Raw genomic sequence first — 14,499 nt, forward strand, 5'->3', positions numbered from 1 at the left:
ACTCTCCCTTCCATATACCTTCTACTTCAGTCAAACTGACCTACACTCAATTTACTTATTTTTTTATTCTATGTATTTATAGGTGCTATTGTCCCTTTTGGGATTGCCTACATGTGCACAAGGACACATGCACACATACATATGCAAGTTCATATTTCTTTCTTCTTTTAAAATGTGACTCAAAACTTTGCTCTTTATGGAGATTTCCCTGATACATTCTACCTTGGTTTGATCACTCTTTTACTCTACATCATTTCATCATTTACACCCTCAGTTTGCAAGTATCTGTATCAAATTCTTATAAAATGTATACTATTTGTGAGTCCTTAGATAAAGGAAGAACACTAGATCAGGAGTCAGGAGAAATGGGTCTTAGTCCTAGCTCTGACACTATCACATGGATAACAATAATTCATTTCCCTTCTGAGACTCAGTTTATCTGTAAAATGAAGTTAGACCAGATGGTATCCAGCTTTAAGTTTTATAATTCTATATGTTGTTTTATAAGTGATTATAAATTGTTTCATAGGTGAATATTTTGTTTTTTTTTTTTTCCAGCTAGACTGTAAGCTCTGGAGGGCAAGAGCAAGGCCTTCTATTTATTTTAAATCATCCTATCCAATCTTTCCCACAATAGTGTAGGAACTCAGTAAAAGTTGCTTTTCTGTTAATCTACAAAAAACACCAAGGTGTGATGGTGCACACTCGTAATCCCTGAGAGTAGGAAGGAGACTTGTAGATCTCTTGAGCTTCAGTGAGCCATGCTTACTCAGTGTCTGCCCCTAACTTCAGCATTAATATGGTGAGCTCTCAGGGTGGAGTTGGAGGATCAGAGGGAGGTTACTAGGTTGATTAATGAGGGGTGATCTGGCTAAGGTTAGACATGTAGCAAATCAAAGCTCAGGTGCTCAGTGGTGGGAATGGCCCCAGGAGTAGCTCCTGTACTTCCAGCATAGATGAGACAGTGTAACCCAGTTGTTAAAGAAATTTTTTTCTCCCCAAAAAGTGACTGTAAAAGTCATTAGAGTTTTCTGGTTTTCATAATCAAGACTGGCCAAAACATGGCTTTTCTAGAGAATTACTATTTTTACATAGAGAAATCTGGTTTTAAAAAAGTATCAGTGAATATAAATATTTATGACAGGTTGATACACCAGTTCAATTTATCAAGGTATAACATTCTTGGTGTTTATTTTCTTTATATTTTGGTTGGACTCTGAAAAAATGGCAACCTAATAAAAGGAAATAAATGATTAGCAAAGATAACAGAAGTCTCAAATTAAGAATAAATAATGGGTGGAACTGTTGCTAAAGCCTCTTTATGAATCACTTACCTGTCTTATTACCTGTGCAGCCTTTGTATCCACAAAATTAACCATGGTGAAATCCAGGATGATAGTGTGGATAGTTGATATAAAAGATACATCAGAACCATGCTTGCAAGGGTCATGTCTGCTCCTATGATGATCTTCACCATGTTCATTGGCTGATGGTGAAGCCATTAACATTTGAACTCCATAACTATTTATTGTGGTATGGCTGGGAACCCAGACTTTCTCTATGTCTTCATTCTTTGAATTTAGTTGTCTTAAAGCCATTTGATCTTCAGACAGACTACGGCTCATGAAGGCACTTTCAAATCGTGAACAGTTGAGCAGATCAATGGAGGATACATCACTTTCAGATCTGTTCTCAAGGTGTTCCGTGTAAGCAATCTGGGACAAGAGTAAAGAAGCAATATGTAAAAAGGCCAGAAATTGAATTCAGACAGGGCAGCTGTACTTGGAGCAAGGAAGCTGGCAGAATCTACTTTTCATCTGTCAGGTCACTTCATCACTCTTCCCTCCTTCAGAAAGTCTTCCTAGATTGTACACTAGATATAATTATTTATTTTTATAATCAAATGCTTTATTAACTACTAGTTTATATCATTCATTTCTGCAAGATTTTGAGTTACAAATTTTCTCCCTGTTTTTCCCCTACCCAGCACCCCAAAATATCCCCTCCTCCAATCTGCTCTCTCCCATATCTTCTCCCATACCCCCTCCAACTTTCCAGTAGGGCACAGTGGATCTCTATGCCCCAGTGCCTGTATGTCTTATTTCCCAGTTACATGTAAAATAATATTAATAAAAGTATATATACATATATATATTAAACATTTGATTTTAAAACTTTGAATTCCAGATTCATTCCCTTCCTCCCTTGTCATCCACCCTTATTGGGAAGATAAAGCACTTCATTATAGGTTGTACATGTGTAGCTATGCAAAACATTTCCATAGTGGATATATTGCAAAAGACTGACTATATTTCCCTCCCTCCTATCCCACCTTCCACTTGTTCTATTCTCTACTTTGATCCCGTCCCTTTTCAAAAGTGGGTGCTTCCAACTTCCCTCCCCCCCACCTGCCCACCCTTTCATCATCCCCCCTTCTTATCCCCTTCCCTTCTACTCTCCTGTAGGGTGAGATACCCTATTTAGTGTGTATTTTATTCCCTCCCCGAGCCAAATTCAATGAGAATAAGGTTGACCCATTCCCTTTTGCCTTCCTATTCTTCCCCACCATTGTAACCATTTTCCCTTGCCTCTTCTATGAGATTTACCCCATTCTGTCTCTCCCCATCTCCTCTCATTATATTCCTCTCTCACCTCTTAATATCACCTTGTAAGTATCATCCCTTCCTATTAAATTGGTCCTGTGCCCTCTATGTATACCTGTACACATATATACACACATATTCATACACCCATATACCCTCCTATATATACATATATATGTATGTGTATATATATATACACATTTCTATTACCTTCACCTATTGTCATACTGAGAAAAGTTTCATAAGTTACAATTATCATTTTTCTATGTAGGGATGTAAATAGTTCAACTTTGATAAGTTCCTTATGATTTCTTTTCCCTGTTTACCTTCTCATGCTTCTTGTATCTGAATGTCAAATTTTCTATTCAACTCTGGTTTTTTCACCAATGACCATATTTTCCCCTGAAACATGATACTCACTTTTGCTGGGTAGGTGATTCTTGGTTTTAATCCCAGCTCCTTTGCCCTCCAGAATATCATATTCCAAGCCCTTCAATCCCTCAGTGTAGAAGCTGCCAGATCCTGTGTTATCCTGATTGTGTTTCCACACTATTAAAATTGTTTCTTCCTGGCTGCTTGTAATACTTTCTCCTTGATCTGGGAATTCTGGAACCTGGCTATAATATTCCTAGGAGTTTTCTTTTTGGGATTTTTTTCAGGAGGTGATTGGTGTATTCTTTCAACCTCTATTTTGGCCTCTGGTTCTAAAACATCAGGGCAATTTTCCTTGAGAATTTCTTGAAGGATGATTTCTAGGTTCTTTTTTTAATCATGGCTTTCAGGTGGTCCAATAATTTTTTAATTATCTCTCCTGGATCTATTTTCCAGGTCAGTGGTTTTTCCAATGAGATATTTAATATTTCCTTCTATTTTTTCATTTGTTTGGATATGTTTAATAGTATCTTGATTTTTCATAAAGTCACTAGCTTCCATTTGCTCCAATCTAATTCTGAAGGAATGATTCTCTTCAGGGAGCTTTTGAGATTCTTTTTCCATCTGGCAAATTCAGCTTTTTAAGGCATTCTTCTTCTCATTGCCTTTTTGAGCCTCTTTTGCCATTTGAGTTAGTCTATTTTTTAAGGTGTTATTTTCTTCAGTTAGGTTATTGACTCTCTTTCACAATTTTCTTGCATTGTTCTCATTTCTCTTCCCAATTTTTCCTCCACTTCTCTTATTTTATTTTCAAAATCCTTCTTTAGGTCCTCTATGGCCTGTAACCAGCTCATATTTTTTTGGAAGCTTTTGGTGCAGGGGTTCTGACTTCACTTTCTTCCTCTTGTTCCATGCTTTGATCCTTTTTGTCCCCAAAATAGGAGTGTAAAGTTGTGTTGCTCTGTTTACTTTGCTTCCCTTGTTTACTCATGTTGCCACTCAATTACTTGACTTTTGGGCTTTTTGCCACAGTAGGATTCTGCTACCAGACAGGGGAGCTTTGTACCAAACGCTGGGATTTTCTCAGCTGCCGAAGGTATTAGTTGGGTGCCCTCTCTGAAGCCTCTACACCTCTGTCAAGCTGGTCGTACACCCCAGGATCTCCATCCTAGACTGCAATCCAGATCCAAGCAGATTAAAGCAAGAGCGATTACCCCTCAGACTGGTCGCTTGGTCCCCCTACAAACTGCAGACCAGGTGCCACATGGTGCCACATGGTGGCAACTGCAGAGCCATGGCTCCTCAGTACCTTCTCGCCCTGGGGGCAGAGGTCGACCCCACTCCCAACTACTGGATCCCAAAGTCCTCACTGCACTGACCTCTCACTGTGTCCTTAGCATCTATGTGTTGATAATTCTGGAAACTGCCACAGCTGCTGGTGATCTGAAGTTCCCTCCAGCTGGTGGCTGGTCAGTCCTGCCCTGGGGCTAAAAGCTTGGACTCTCGCAGGGTCAGGGTCTGCTCCCAGAGTGCTGCGCTGGCTCCTTGCTGCCAGCTTGCCAGGCTCTCCTCAGTGGGAGGTTAGCTTCTCTGTGTCATTTCATGGGTTCTGTAGTTCCAAAGTTTCTTCAGAGTCATCTTTTACATGAATTGGAGGAGGTGAGAGCTGGAGCCCCGGAAGTCCTGTTTCTACTCCACCATCTTGACTCCATCCCCCCTATATATAACTATTTAAATCATAGACTTATAGATTTAGGGCTGGGAGAGACCTCAGAAGACATCTAGTCCAACATTTTTACTTTACAAATGAGAAATAAAGGCCCAGAAAGATTAAAGATTTAAGCGGTAGATCTGTGATCTAACGCAGTTCCTCTGACTTCAAATCCAAGGCTCTTTCCAATGTATTCTGCTAGCCACACATGTCTCATGGTCACCTCAATTTCAACATATACAAAACCCAACCTATCTATCCCTCCTTCCAACAGGCTCACTCTTTCAACTCCTCTCTATGCATAGAAAGGGTAGCTTTGGTTGTATACATGTTAGAGTTAAGTAAATTCAGAAAGAAAAAAATTAGTCATGTAATTGAGAAAGAGCCTTCTACAATGCATTTCCATTAATGTGCTTACATTTCATGGAGTATTATATTTATTTCTAAACTGGATTATCAGTTTCATTAGTTTTCTTATTCACTCAATATTTGCAATCATCTTGTTTCTATATATATACGTAGGATAATATTTTATAGGGAATTGAGTAATGGACTTGGAGTCAGGAAGGCTACTGGTTCCAATCCCGCTTCAGACCCTTAATATCTGTGCCACCCTGGGCAAGTCATTTAACTTTTCTGTACTTCAGTGTCCTCACCTATGAAGCAAGGAGGTTAGATTTGATGGTCTCTAAAGTCTCTTCCAGCTCTATATCTACAATCACAATAAATCACCAGCCCCTACTCATTTTTCCTCAAACAAAGGCACTCATCTTGATTCTTTTACTTCCATTGTCCAGCCTCAGGTGAGGTGCCCACATCCCTTCATGCCTGCTATTGCAGCAGCATCCTAGCAAATTGTTTTGGCGCCTCCAATCACTTCTGTGTAATCATATCTCTGCCAAACTGATTTTCTTTAAATACTACTTTCCTTAAACATTAACATTCATTTCAATTACTGGCAAAAAACAAAACAAAACAAAAACAACTCAATAAAAATCATTGAGTATCTACTGTGTGTTAGGCATTGAGGACACAAAAGAATTAGGACACTGCCACTACCCTGGAGGATTTTATGTTCTAATTAAGGGAGATGGGACATACACCTAGAAATATAAATTAAAAAACAAGATAGCATATACTGGATAATAAATGAGTGGTACATATAACAAATGCTATAGGACCTTGTAGCAGATGTGAGTAGTGACCTGTGAGGCTTGGTATGGTCCAGGATGATTTGGGAAGGAGTAGGACTTAAATTGAGCTTTGAAGAAAGGGAAATAAATTTAAGCAATTAGGACAGTGAAGGGGCATTCCAAGTAGGGTAAAAAGATGCTCAGAAATCAGCAATGACTTTACAGAGACAGTCAGGTGGTATAGTGCATACAGTACTGTTCTTGGAGTCAGTAAGACCTGAATTGAAATCCTATTTCATACACTTAACTGGCTGTGTGATCCTGGGCAAGTCACTTACCCTCTCTAAGTCTAAGGCTCCTCATCATTAAAATGGGGATAATAATAAGACTTATGTAATAGGTGAGGATCAAATGGGATAATACAGATGAAATTCTTTGCAGACATTAAGGTGTTATACAAATGCTAGCTATTATTATTACTATTATTATTTTCTACCACATCGAGTAGAAACTCTACCTTTTTAAAGGACTTCCATAGTGAAGCTTTCCCTAACTTTCTTCATTTTATTTCTTACTACTTCCTGAGCTGAACTTTCTACTTTAGTCATGACAAACTCTTCCCTATCCCACAAACATACCACACTCATATCTACCTCTGGGCATTTGTTCATACTTTCTTCTTCCCTGAAAGTACATTCTTACCCTTTCATTTACCTAGTTATTCTCTTCAATGCCTGGATCCAGTCCCATCTCTTCCATGAAGTATTTTTGACTAACTCTAGCTCACAATGATTTTCCCTTTCTCTGAAAGCCTATATTTTAACAATACTATATAATTTACTGCCAATTACATACCATCTTATATGATTTACTCATTACTGCGTGTGTTAACGTGAATATGGAATTCTTAGCTCTTCAATTAGCTTTTTGGTTGCTTTTGGACAGGGAGCAAGACATACTTTTCAGGAGATTTTTTTGAAAGAGCTTGCACATATTGCTGAGCATTCAACAGGCAGGTGATGAATAATATGTGCTATTCATTAACAGAGATGATGTGTATGTTTTGTCCAAAATATAAATACAAGGAGAGAAGGAAGGACAGATTCAGAATAATATGACCTGACGAATTAATTTTGTTTCTGTGAAGAAAACATCCATGGACAGGGGCCCAGAGGAAATTCTGAGGAACTCTAGTGGTGCTGATGCTTTAGAAGGATATGAATGAAAGTGAGCGTTGGGGTGCAATGCATGAAAAAAAACAGAGTATATGTTTATGTAAATCTCTGTCAAGAGTAGGAATGGAGCATGTTGTACTCAGTGGGGGAAACTAGATCTGTGTATGTGGATAAAGTGGCCACTCTCAGGATGCATGTTATTTATTCCCTGGAAGAATGTTTAGAGCTTAAATAGTGGAAGAGGAGTAACCCTGAGGGAAGAAAGGAATTATTAGGTTTGGTGTGTCTTGGCATCAAAGAATAACTCACTATTTCCACAAGCTAACGCAGTAACCAGATACAATGATTAAACTCACTGTCTAGAATATGACTTTCATTTCTCTAGTTATCCTCTATGCTATGACTGAATCAGAAGCAGAAGCTATAAGGGCTGTGACAGATGCCTAAGAAGTGTATTTATTTTTTCATTGCTTTAGCCTGGAGAGAAAAAACAATCTTTAAAAATCCCTTTAATATAAGAATTTCAGAGATGGGCAGAGAAAGCACTGCAGAGCACATATCTAACCACAGAAATTCTTTAATGATGATCTCAAGAAACAAACTGCTGTTGAAAATACATTTATGTTCTTTGTCTAAGTAAAACTTCTATCTTCCTTGGGGAAATTTTTTTGGTTTGGTCACATACATACATGTGATGTAGGAGACTCACCTGTTCCAGAAAAACCTCGCCCACTTTTGGGTACCTGTAAATCCAAGGAGGGCCAGCTTCAGATCTGAAATGCCTATGTCTTCACATCTATGGAAAAACTTCACCTTCTAATTTTCCAAAGCTCATCTAAGTAACTTACTCAAGATCACATCATATATCCAAATCTCAATCAAACAAAGATTCTGGGATTTTTTGAGAAACTACTAGTGCAGTTCTTGATGAAGTGAGGAGAAAAGAAAAGGAGAAGAGTCTCTAACCCTGGGGGGTGGCTCTGGTTCATCACAGTTGCAGGAACACTTAAAAGGGCTTTGACCTATTTCAGACCTGTTGTCACTGAACAAGTTTCTCAAGTCTTCATCAGTAAGAGGCACAGTTTTCAGATCCACCTGAAAAAGATGAGAGGAATATCAAACTGAGAGGGAAGGCAAGGTGGTGGAGAGAAAGGAGAAGATATGGAGATGGGTAGGTAGGGAAGAGCTGTAATTACCTCTTTTAACAGCATTTGCTTGATTTCTTCAACATTTACAAAAGTGATGGCGGTGCAGAACTGGAAAATTTTCACCCCTGGAATGTATACAACCTGGAAGACAAAATTTTAAACTGAGGAGATTCCTCAGATCTTTTATGACACAAGAACACCAGCTCTAGACCCCTGGGGAGTCTTTGTTTTTTTTTTTCTCCATTATAGGTAAAAGCTAACGTTAGAGTTGAGATTCTAAACAGAGCCTCTCTTTTGATATAAATTCTTTTTAATTTAAATATAAAGATAAATTTTGATATAAACTTTATATAAAATAAATTTTGATATGAATCTTCTAGAGCTAGTAGGTAAAAACACAGTTCTGTATATTATTTAATAAAAAATATTGGGTTACTCAAATTTTCAGCATACTCCTGATTTTATTATTTCATTATGAACCACTAAAACTCCTTCTTCCTTCATTCCCTCTTCCTTTCTTTTTTCCTCCTTTCTTGGCCTCCTTCTATCCTTCCCTTCTTTTTTCTTTCCTTTTTTCCTTCCTTTCCATTCTCTTTCTTCCATCTCTCTTACTCTTTCCTACTCATCTCTTTCTTTTAATTTCTCTATCAATTATTTTTAAATGATTCATTAACTAATGGATACTTGTCTCCTTTTTCACTTCTGTGGACTTCTTGTGTTTTTACTTGCCACAATATTGGATAAGTTTCCAGGAAGAGCAAGTCATCAGTTCCACAAAAGTGAGGAGAGAAAAAAAAAGAGGGAAAGATGACAGGTTTGGCTTCTTACCTCTCGGTACTCAGTAAAGCTTCTATAAATGTTGGTGTTAGGGATCTGTCCCAGAACAAGAATATTGGCCCTGAAATGAAATGTTAGATGTCTTTAGGGAGCAGTTTCTTTGATTTGGCTGACATTTGTTACCCTAGGCAAGATTTCAAAATTTCCCCCTCTTCCCTCTATGTGTATAAGTATAAACACAGTTTTGCCTCTTTTGGTGTTGCTAAGTTTGTTTGTTTTTTTTTTCAGAGGAATTTGAAAGGAATAGAATTAGTTTCACAAAATTATGGTTATTTAAATATGGGTATAATAGTAAATTTTAAAGTAATAATACAGATGTCATGTTTTAATGACTACAAAATCAGTTTATATTGAATGGAAAGCACACTTTGAATTGAGAGGCAATCATGTTCCAGAGAAGTTTTAAATTTTTTTTGTAATTTTCATCAATTTTATTTGCTGAAGTTCCTTTCAAATAGTGCAATGGTAATTACCAAATTGTTTTCCAAAAATATGACATCGCTTCTATGGTTGGATAGCAGCCCCAAGGGCTTTTATTAGCAAGATGGTTGCTAATTCTATAGAGGAAATTTTGTGCTCGATACTTGAAGTTCTCTTCTTGTAAAGAGAATTTCAAAGTATTACTCCTTGTTATATAATAACTAATGTTTACATAAGTGGTTCAAGGTTTGAAAAGCCCTTTTCATATATATTATCTTCTTATATTGTCACAATGCTTGGGAATAAGAACTATTATTGTCCCCATTTTGCAGAAGAGGAAATTACTGAGAAATATTAAGTACTTTGCTCAGGGTCACAGAGCTACCAAATGACTGGGTCAGAATTTAAACATGTATTCTGAACTCCAAGTCCAGAACACTTCCTACTAGCTATCTTTAATGGAATCAAGTTTTAAATTATGAATGTAGACCAAGAAAGGAATTCAAAATCCAGTGAGGCTCCTTATAGAACTTGACTACTGTAGTTCACAATCCCTATAATTTATCTAGTCTCTACTTTCTTCATTCCTCATAGAATCAGAACTTCCAAGGAATCTATTCTGGGTTCCCCTCCTGGCTTTTAGAGTTTGCCCCTCAGATTTCCCTTTTCCATCATGCCTCACTCCCAGAACAATGCCAGTTCCTACAGGTAATAAGAAGACACTGCCCCATGGTAGGACATATCCCCTTGCCATGTCCCTGATTATGCAGCTGTAATGTTAATGGGATAATAAGATCTTCCCTGTCCATTAATAGGCCTATGTGCCCAGTTATGATACATACTGAATAACATAGAACCCAGTGGGGGAAGAACTTGCTTAAAGAAAAGCTTGCTTAGTGCAGGCTTGCTTGGAGGAAGGCTTTCATACCTTTTGGTGCTAACCTAATTAGATACTGAGTCATGAGGCTTGTGATGCCTTCTGGTTTGGAGAAGTACATATACACACACACACACACACACACACACACACACTCGGAGTTGGTATTTTGCTTTAGGGGTTTGTTTATGAGAAGAACTGTTTGATATCCTGGTCAAGACTCTGAGTAGCTGCATTTTCAGACCCTCTCCCCCGACTGCTCAGATGTAAAGGCTCTCTTGACCCAGTGGTATATGTAAAGTGTATAGCAATATTGTGGTCAGAGCCCTGTCTGTTGGTCTTTATGCTAATTTCTCTGACAGTATTTTCTCTGATGTTCAGGGTGCTGACCTTTCTCCTGAACTAGTGAATATAATTAAAAGCAGGATTGTTAACCCTTTTTGAGCAGTCTTTCCTTTAAAAGCAGATCAAAGAATCTGTGCTAGCAGATCATCCTGGGTATGCTAGGGTACTTGCTGTTACAGCAGACCACCATTGATCTATACTCTCTCTCTCTCTCTCTCTCTCTCTCTCTCATGGTTACCCTTTTTTCTACACTTTCGTCAAAATCTCCTCCATGGTCCATGGTCTCCTTCTCTCCTAGGTGCCAGCTGCCTCCAGAAGTTCCAACTCTGGCCAATCCTGAGGTAGTAGTTTTTTCAAGCACCCAATCTCCCAGACCCTATCTTCCTTCATAGAACATCTCTTTACCCAAAGTAACATTCATCAGTAGAATTCTCTCTAGAAAATCAAGGCCTCTCTTATTCCTCCTTCTTTTTCATCCTTTCCTTACTCTTCCTCACCCACTACCTTGTAGGTTCTTCTCTTACTGAAACAGCAGGGCTCACCATTCCTTCATTAGTATCCCTTGATTTGATCTGGGCATATCACACATTCTCCTCTATTCCCTTGCTCCCCCATCCCTTTCAATCACTTTCCAATTTTATAATATCCCACCAAAAACACAGATTCACCTGTAGGCATAGGTGCTGCCATGTTCTGTCCATAGTACCCCTCTTCACTGTAACCTCTGTCTGACTCCTGCCTTCATGGCTGTCTCTTCATATATATATTTAGAAAGGGGTTTCTTATCCAGCTCTCTATTGTGACTCTGTTGCTGTGCATTTTTTTCTGTGAAAGTCATAATTTCTATTCTCATAATTCTCATTTCTCTTTTGAATCACTCAGGAATAACATGCTTCAGTTCCATGTTCTCCTCACATTTCACAGGATCCTTTGTCTAATCAAGTACTAGATCATTTTCCTTTTGCAGTATTTATTTATAGATGCTTGAACTTGTTTATGAGAGGCCATATTTCTTTCTTTTCTGTAATGGTTGTCCTGTCGATTTATATGCTTATGTTCAAGGTCTTTGAGTTTTCTTCTTCCCGAGATCTTTGGTAATTTCAGTCTTTTCCTCCCCCTTATTTTCTCTTATTCCTCATTTTCTGACTCCTTCCCTCTGATGATGGTTTCCTTAGAGGCTGGATTTCAAAGTATCTCGATTTCCTCCCATGTTAAACAGAATACAGTTCATCAGGCTAAGTTCCACCACAAGTGACTTTCAAGGGGACAGAACTGCCCTTGGATGAAGAACTCTTTCTCTAATATTTAGTGGAGTGTTGCAACCCTGGACCCATTACCCCTATGGCAACTCATTTTAGTAGCCTGTTCCAATCCCTGTGTTCCTCAGTTCTCTGATCTAGCACAAGTATTTCAGAGAACTTCCATGCTGGTGTATGGAAGGGTTTGATTTCTATAACTTAGGTCTCTGAAACTCTGGGAAGACAATGTGGGGTGGGATAGGGTACTGAGCTCTATTTTAAACACAGACAAGCATCTTGACCCTTTTCCTATGTTCCTGGCTCTCCTGCAGACATCTCTTGTAGTACAGACTACTGTCCATCATGGCATTGGCTGTCTGGCCCCAGTAAACAAGAAATGTTCTAGAGAAGCTCAGATCTCCCACAAACACCTCAGTAAAAACCTAAAAAGGCATCAAGTTTTAAAAAGGCCAGAGAGAAACACCAATAAGTATTTTTTTGATCCCTGAAGCCTTCAGACACTATGAATGTTGACTCAAAAATAGTGAGATCTCCCATTAATGGGTAGAACTGAATTGGAACACACCAAGGACCCTGAAGTAAATATGAGCTCCAGTAACAGGGTCTGAAACCTGAGGGTAATCTGAGTAGACACCTGCCAAGGATGTTGAAGGCCAGTATGAGTTCCTATAAATGCAGCCTAAAAGCAGTAAGATCTTGGTCTTGTCCAATTAGAGCATTAGTGCAGATGTTCCTCTAAACAGGGAAAACAGGTTGAGCAGTACACATACCAAAACATTTAGATTCATAGCAGGAGAAAGAACTATAAAAAAATTAAGCAAGAAATAAAAAATTAAATTTAAGCTCTTGGGGGAAAATTAGGAAAAAGAATTTAATATTTTAGAACAGAAGGTAAAAACCTTACATAAGAATTGGAGTAGACTCCCTGAACAAAGAGAGTGGAGTAAAAAGAACTCAGTGATCCCTTGAGCTAATAAGAAATACTAGAGCAAAGCCAAAGGATTGAAAAATCACCAAAACTATGTATAGTTTCAACTGTCAAAAACAAATACCCTGGAAAGCAACTTGAGAAAGAAAGATATGACTCATTTGATGGTGAAACATGTTACAAACTACCTGACAGAGAGGTGAGGGATGAATAGGGAAGATTGAGATACAAATTTTTAGATATGGCTAATATGTCTATTTGTTTTACTGAGCTATACTTATGTTTTTGGGGGAGGTTGGGGCAGGGTTGATTGTGGTTTTTTTTTTTTTGCTTTTTTGGAAGGGGGAAGGTAGGGCAATTGGGGTTAAGTGACTTGCCCAAGGTCACATGGCTAGTGTCAAATGTCTGAGGTTGGATTTGACTCAGGTCCTCCTGACTCCAGGGCCAGTGCTCTATTCACTGCACAACCTAGCTGCCCCAAACATGTTAAATTTATCATTATAACCTTGTTTTAAAAATTCAGACTATATGGAATAGTCATGGTTTTGTGTATAATCCCCTTTCTTCATCTTCAGTTTTCAATGCTCATGTTTGATGATGTTTGTTACACACAGAACAATAAAAAACAAAAAATGAACATGTTTTAGAAAGAAATCATAAACTCTCTGAAAGTCATGGTTAAATAAGTAAGCAAAAAACATCTGAATGCAATATTTCAAGAAATCACAAAAGAAAACTCTCCAGAAGTATTTGAACCAGAGGGGAAAATGAAAATAGAAATATTCTACTGGTCATCTCATAAGAGACTAAAAACTGAAATTACCCGGGAATGTCATAACCAAAATAAAGTTTCAAATTTAAAGAAAAAATAGTGTAAGAAATGAGAAAGAAAGAGTTCATATGCCAAGGAAACGTAGTTGGAATTACATGGCTTACAACCAAGGGCAAAATTCTGCAAAACAGAATATCATTCTACAGGTGTAAAATATACCTTTAAGAGAACATTAAATTTAAGCATTTCTGATGAAAAGACCAGAGTTGGGTACAATCAATGAAACAAATACAGGAGATGGGAAAAATAGATTTAAGCAACTACAACATGCTAAATGATGATGTACTAATGTTCTAATAAGAGAAGAAGAAATAAGTGTTCCTTCAGAATTCCATTGTCTTCAGAAAGACAAACATAGTGTCAGGGGGATAGGAATTGTTTTATTGATTTTGAGAGGAGGAAGAAGAGGGAGGGGAAAAAGGAACACAGTAAGGAAGAAATGATTAAAAAGGGCAAGTAATTTAGGAACTTTCATGAGTAGAGAGTGACGGAATATATAAACAATATAATATATATGTATATATACAAATATGTACCTCTTCCAAAATATGCGTGTTTGAGGCTGTAGACATTTCTTGAATCTCACTCTTATTTGATCCCAGCAAAGAAGTGTTTTACACACACACACACACACACACACACACACACACACACACACACACACACACATGCACATACACAAAAAAGAGTTTGACATAGAAATACATTAAATTTAATAGGGAGATAGGTAAGGCTAGGGAAAGGTGAGGTGTAAAATTTATTTAAATTTTGAAGGGTAAAAGGATTAAAAGGAAAGAAAGAAAGAAAGAAAGAAAGAAAGAAAGAAAGAAAGAAAGAAAGAAAGAAAGAAAGAAAGAAA

At 37.8% G+C, this 14,499-nt stretch overlaps 1 protein-coding gene across 1 annotated transcript in view; it reads right to left on the reverse strand.

Moving 5' to 3' along the window:
- SLC26A8 (solute carrier family 26 member 8) overlaps positions 1 to 14,499 on the reverse strand; it is a 157,451-nt gene that overhangs the window by 56,817 nt on the left and 86,135 nt on the right. Inside the window, exons 13-16 of the mRNA XM_069073715.1 lie at positions 8,971 to 9,040; positions 8,191 to 8,283; positions 7,961 to 8,089; positions 1,335 to 1,715 (exon numbers count right to left, since the gene is read on the reverse strand). Coding sequence (XP_068929816.1) covers positions 1,335 to 1,715; positions 7,961 to 8,089; positions 8,191 to 8,283; positions 8,971 to 9,040 — 673 coding nt within the window. The remainder of the gene's footprint in view (positions 1 to 1,334; positions 1,716 to 7,960; positions 8,090 to 8,190; positions 8,284 to 8,970; positions 9,041 to 14,499) is intronic.

Source organism: Petaurus breviceps, unplaced genomic scaffold, assembly GCF_028583685.1.
Source record: "Petaurus breviceps papuanus isolate PSGF00001 unplaced genomic scaffold, PetGlider_PUasm1.0 90865, whole genome shotgun sequence".
Taxonomy (NCBI): Eukaryota; Metazoa; Chordata; class Mammalia; order Diprotodontia; family Petauridae; genus Petaurus; species Petaurus breviceps.